Source organism: Phoenix dactylifera, chromosome 10 (genome assembly GCF_051530095.1).
Source record: "Phoenix dactylifera cultivar Ajwa chromosome 10, Ajwa_hap1_PhDact_Kaust_v1.1, whole genome shotgun sequence".
In the NCBI taxonomy this organism is placed as follows: Eukaryota; Viridiplantae; Streptophyta; class Magnoliopsida; order Arecales; family Arecaceae; genus Phoenix; species Phoenix dactylifera.
Genome location: NC_143199.1, coordinates 26,351,684 through 26,357,875, shown reverse-complemented (window position 1 = coordinate 26,357,875; position 6,192 = coordinate 26,351,684). Strand labels below are relative to the sequence as shown.

The 6,192-nt window shown below is 45.0% G+C and overlaps 1 protein-coding gene across 1 annotated transcript; it reads right to left on the bottom strand.

The window, feature by feature from the left end:
• Positions 1-2,004: 2,004 nt before the first annotated feature.
• Positions 2,005-5,234, bottom strand: LOC103710701 (uncharacterized). Its single transcript, XM_008796565.5, has 2 exons — positions 4,029-5,234; positions 2,005-3,581 (listed from the first exon to the last, which is right to left on the bottom strand). Exons 1-2 carry the CDS (start codon positions 4,568-4,570, stop codon positions 2,195-2,197), a joined length of 1,929 nt encoding a protein of 642 aa, XP_008794787.4. The 5' UTR covers positions 4,571-5,234; the 3' UTR covers positions 2,005-2,194.
• Between the last annotated feature and the right edge of the window lie 958 nt (positions 5,235-6,192).

Below are 6,192 nucleotides of genomic sequence, written 5' to 3'. Positions count from 1 at the left end.
AATTTCGATAACCCTGGTTGCAGAATCATGCATGTGCAAATCCAATTAAAATATATAGAACTTTCATTCAGATCGAACAATACAAACTCATGCTCGCAATGGGTTCATTCTTCATCAATATCGAACAATGCAATCTTGTGATGTGCAGAGGTGCTTGTTCTGATTGGTGAGTTAAAAGCCATTCAATTATTTCAATTAAAACATTGGTTGAGACTAACCTAACCAAGATTGATTGGTATGAACTGTAAAACTAGCCCACAACCAATAACTAGCCTACAGAGATAGATCAGCAAAAAATAAAAAAAGGTGGCACCCACAAACATTACCAAGCCATCATCATTGCTCCAAAAATCCAAACAAGAAATTCAGAAATCATCCATGTATTGCCAAAACACAGTATGGTGCAGTACACACTTTACAGCGGATCTGCAGTAGACCCTCCAATGTTGCCAAGGGAGATTTTTTTTTTTTTTTTTTTTTTTTTTTTTAGGGAAAAAACATCCTGCCAGGCTACATGTTGTTTCTGTTAGACAAGAACAAAAAGGTGGCTGGCCTTTTCTGACCCCGGGTGCCAAAACGGGTACCGAGGCCGCTTATCTTTTTCGGCCAGGGGGAATGGGTGGAGACGATGGAGAAATTTTTAAATATCGAGCACTAGATCAGCGACTCGAGAGCACACACCGTACACAGCGATAGGTGGACGTGGGGGGATGGAGAGAGAAGAAATAAGAGAAGAGAGCGAGGGAGAGAGAAGGCTGCCTTCTTTCTTCTCTCTTTCTCTCTCACTGTCCCCTATTTCTTTTTTTCTCTTTTTTTTTTTTTTTTTTTCAGCAGTAGCTCATACATAATGAGCTAGCCCATGAAACTAAGAAAAATGACATAATGTAATGAAGACGGAACTGAGGAATGGTCGTCCTAGATGAAGCCTTCGAAATGCTGGGCCTCAAAGAATACCATCCAGTCCGCCATACTATTTGCCTTCTTGTAGATATGAATAATTTGATGGAAGACGCACTCACCCAAGAGATGCTAGGTATCATGGATCAAACGCATCTCCTAGGAACATAATTATGATTGGCAGAATTTTTCTCAAGAATGATGCGGTTTGCGCTCAGCATCCGTTTTGCATAAGAAATGCCCTTCTACGCAACTTTGACCTTAGCACCGATCACAGTTTACTTGAAAATTCATCGCTCTTTCGGTCGCCATCAGTCTAGCTTCTTGATTTCTGATGATAAATCTGGCACCACCACTATCATCTCTCTCGCTCATATCACTATTAAAGTTTATATTAAAAAAAACTTAAAAATGGGGGCTCCCAAAATATGGATATAGTCCGAGGCCCTGCAGGCGCCGAGGGTCCATCCTATCTCTCGCTGTCCCTCGAGAGTGCTTTTTAAATGGGATTCAGAGCCGATGGGTCCCACCCGAGTCCTCCTATGCGAACATCGTGCATGAGCAGCGCCGTGCGGGGTTCCAATCACTGACGTCACGCGATTCAGACAGCGCAAACCCCATCACGGCTCTCTCTCTCTCTCTCATATCATTCAAACTCCAACAACTATTAAATTAATATAATAAGACACTTATCTCCCTCTAAATCTCTAATCCATGCAAGCCCGGAGAATATCCACATTATTGTATCAGTAACCGTGACAACATTCTAGCGTGGAAACTTTTAAAAAAAAAAATATGTATAGAAAAGGACTTGGATGACATGATGCCTACCTTTGTTCTTTTGATTTCAGTTCTGAGATGTTGCTCAAAACTAAGAAGAGCATTCAGTCTTGTAAGCTACATGGAGAATGGAAAAGGATGAGAGAGAAGGGATGGAAATGAGAATCATGTTGTGATAATTGCAAGAACAGGTTTTACTCGATCGATAGTGGGATTAATATATATATATATATATATATATATATATATATATATATATATATATATATATATATATATATATATATATATCCATGGTTTTATTCAGCTACTAGTGCTACTAATTCATGTCCTAAACTGGTTTCTACTTCGAAAATAATATGAAAACATAGCAAACTTTGAGAAGGGGGGACAGAGAGAGAGAGAGTGTAGCCATCGACATGGAAGAGGATTACCTCTTGGAGGTAATTAACTAGATTTAGGATTGGAGACACCGGAAGAAGTGATGGTGCTCGTCTTGGTGGAGTTGGTCTTGGTTCTAGCCTTCTCCTTCTTCTCTTTCCTCTCCCTCTTCGTCATCCTCGTCATCCTCTTCCTCGCCATTGCTTCCCACATTGCGAGGAAGCTCGTTGTCTCCATCCCCTTTGCCATTGAAATCAAAGTGCAACGAGCTCATTTCAGGGAACTTGAAGCCTTGCTGATCGGTGGACACGACGATGGCATCGAGGAGCTCGGAGTTATCCTTCCGTTGATCACTGGCCGTGCCGGAAGCCGTACAGCTAGCCGCATTGGCATTAGGGGAAGAAGAGGAAGCGGGCTGGGACTTGGTGAGGGACTTGGAGTAGAGCTGATCCAATTGTTGGAAATAAGGGCAGGTCTTGGAGTTGCGCGGCCTCTTCTTGCCACTCTCTTTTGTCTTCCTGAAGTACTTGTTGATGTTCTCCCACTTCTCCTTGCACCGCTTCGCGCTCCGGTGGTAGCCCATGGCGGCCATCGTCGAGCTCACCTCCTCCCACAGCGGGGCCTTCAGGCCGGGCTCCTGGAACCTCGACTCGAGCCCGCTCCGCACCTGGATCAGCGCCTCGACCTCGGGCTTCGGCCACCGGCTCGTGCTAAGCTGAATCTTGTTGGTGCTGCCATCGCCGTTGATGATGGTATTATTCGAGGGCTCGGTCGGGAGGTTTTCGGTGGTTTCGGCCTCCTTGCCGTGTTCTTCGGAGAATTGGGATGGGAATCGGAGCTTCTCGGGGAAGTGGACGGTCTCGCCGGTGGTCTTCTCGAGGAAGGAGATGATGGCGGCCTCCCGGGAGGAGGCGAGGGCCCACTCCTGGGTCCGGGCGGCGGCCTCACGGCTGGACTTGGCCGCCTCCTGCCGCCTCCAGGCCTCCTCCCGGACAGTCCTCTCCCGCTCCCTCCTCTCCATCACTTCCAAGAATTTCCGGTGGAGGCTCTCCTGGTGGTCCATCAGCTGCTTCACCAGGTTCTCGAAGAAGGCCATGATCGTGCTCAGCTGCTTCTTCTGCTGCCGCCCCCGCTTCCGATTCCTCCTCCCACTTCCTTTGGAAAATTTCCTCACCGTTGCCTCTTCTCCGGCCGATGTCTCCGAGCCGCCGACGTGGCGATCAGCTGCCAGTCCTGTTGGGTTGGTGGCGGTGTGCACGAGGGCGGTCTCGTCGCCGGTGAGTGCAGAACCGGAGCCGGTCTGGTTGGCGCCTCCGCCGCCACCAGGAGTGCTGCCGCCGGGCTTGCAGATGGCCTCGAGCTCGCTGAAGAGCTTGTAGTTGCTGCCGCCGGTAATGTGTCCGCCATGGTCCGGCTCCGCTCCTTCTTTGCTCTTCTTGCAGTACTTGTTCGTCGACGTCTCGGGCTCCTTCTCCTTGCACCTCTTGTTGTTCCTACTCATGTAATCTATATCCAGAGGCCTCCTGCAATGATAGCAACCCAAAGAAAGAGAGATAAAGAAGAAGAGAAGGGAAAATAAGAACAAGGATTTAGAATTCAGCATCAGCTGTAGGAATTTTTTACAACTGTAAAAAGACCAACATTCGTTCTGGATAAAGGCAAAAGAAAAGAGCTTCTCTCTTTTTTTTTCGTAGGATCTTCTTGGAGCAACCTTTTCATTTCCTTTCCTCCATTTCCCCTTAATTGTTTCTATTTAGCATATATGTCTCCCTTATTATAAGTCATATAATCATGGATTAATACTGGCTGGGACAATTTTTTCAAGTCTAGTTAGAGAATGAGGAAATTAGCTAAAATCAAGAATTCAAAGAACTAAATTTGGAAAAATTCCACGGACCAACTTGAGATCTTATGGCAAAGAGAGATGGGGACCGGACCGAAGAAAAGTGGGTGTGGGGGTGAGTAATTACCACGAGGGCTCCTTGATGGCTGATTCCTCCTCCCTCTGCCAGTGGTGATGGAGGCGGCTATCGGACCCTCCGTCGTCGTCGTTCAGCCCCTCATGGCTGCCGCCGCCGCTGCTCTCATTGGCCGCCAGCTTGAAATTCATGGCAGCAGCGAGAAAACCCGGCCCACCGCCTCCGGCGGCGGCGGCGGTCGAGTTCTCGGGGCCCGACTCGTGATCCAACCGGAGCTGGTGCTGGTGGTGGAGCAGCTGGAACTGGTGGCTCTGCTGGAAGAGCTGCTGGGTTATCGGGATGGGGTGGAAGTAGGAGAAGTGGTGCGGGGGGGGCGGCGGGGGGGGCTGGGGCTGGGGCTGGGGCTGCTGCTGGTGGTGGGAGCTGGGCTGGGGGTGGTGGAGGGGATGGTATTTGAGAGGCTGGGAGGCAGCGGCATGGATGTCGGCCGAGGGGTTCGAGGGGGCGGCCGAGGACATGGAGAAGATCGAGCTGCCGCAGCTCTCCATCATGAATTGCTGGATCTCCGACACGCTTCCATATCCTGACTGCATCTTCTTCTTCTTCTTCTTCTTCTTCTTCTTCTTCTTTTCTGTTTGCAATACTATACGATAATAATAGAGCTAAGCAGGCTCAGATCTGCACTGTTATGAGCTCTATCTTGAAAATTAGCCACTGGAAATCTTGAGAAATAGGACTCGAGTGCTGCTGCCTATGTGTTCACACTCCTGCTTGCTTTCTCCTGGAAGTTAGTAGCAAGTAGAGGCAAGTCTCTTCCTCTTTCTTTTGGATTGTGTCTCTCTCCTTCTCTCTACTAGCTCTTCCACTGCTTGTGGCAAGGACTGGGTGGCTTCCTTAACAAAAAGCTAAGGAAACCTGAAACCAAACGTAGGAGAGGTTTCTCTCTTGTTTTTCTCTGCGTTTCTCTCTCTCTCTCTACGGTTGATGGGGTTGCATATCTGCTGTTTGTGTAAGGAGAAGGACGCTGGCTGGGAGGCTGAGAGCTGAGCTCTCTCTCTCTCTCTCTCTCTCTCTCTCTCTCTCTCTCTCTCTCAGGTAAGACGGTGGTAGACGGAAAGGTTAAAGGTAGGGTGATGTCATCTCGGAGAAAGGGATGAGCATCTACTATTATGCACGTGCCCTGCACGTGTCAGAGGGCAGGAGGTTACCTCCTCGAAGTTTGGTTTAAGAGCCGCAGATAGATACATCCTCTTCCGTAAGGCTATTAGCTTGCCGCCCCCTCTTTTGATGGGCAGAAGATTTAGACGCTCGCAGAAGAATTAAGTTATAGAAGGTCAAAATATTTTTAGCAGAAAAGGTTATGGAGGAATCTATAATTGCTAAAAAAATTAAACATGGTCTTAAAATATGAATAGCATTACGGGATCTAATCGCACTCCTAAATTTTATCATGCACAATGGCATAACACATGGTTTGGGAGGCTTGGTGCTATATATTTATGCTAGAGGAATAAGTAAGTGAAGGTTGTGGTATAAAGCACCAATACTTTCATGCAACTTAGCTTTTTAGTTTTTTTTGAAAATTATTTGATTTGTAAACATATTTCTTTGAAAAAAAAGGTATAATTTATGGTAGTGCCACTATTAGAGTGTTCTCTTCTATTAGAATCAAGATCCTCTCCTACATGCATTTAAATAGGAAGTGTAGTTCAAATTCAGCCATTACTACTTCACGTAAGATAACCATGGTTAATTAAACTAAACTTATCGAATGACGACCGAGGATTCGAAGTCTTTTTTATATACATATTTATTAAAAAAATTATTTATGCAAGTAGAAAGGTATCTCTAAAAAAATATTGTTAGATATTTTGTGAACTTTTAGCATATATATATATATCCTATAAATACCTAAGTTACGTTTATATCCTCACAAATTTGTTATTTTCATATATATGCTTATAATTATTTTTTTATATGCATATTCTCATAAATATCTGAAATATATGTATACCTCACAAATTTATTATTCATATATACACACTTATAAATTATTTTTTTGCATATACATACATTATAAATATTTTTTTCTGCATGCATTATGTTGTTAATGATATGCTTGTAAATAGAAATAATTTATAAAGATATACATATTAATAGTAAAATTTGTAAGAATATATATATATATATATATAATTTCAGAAATTATAAAGAT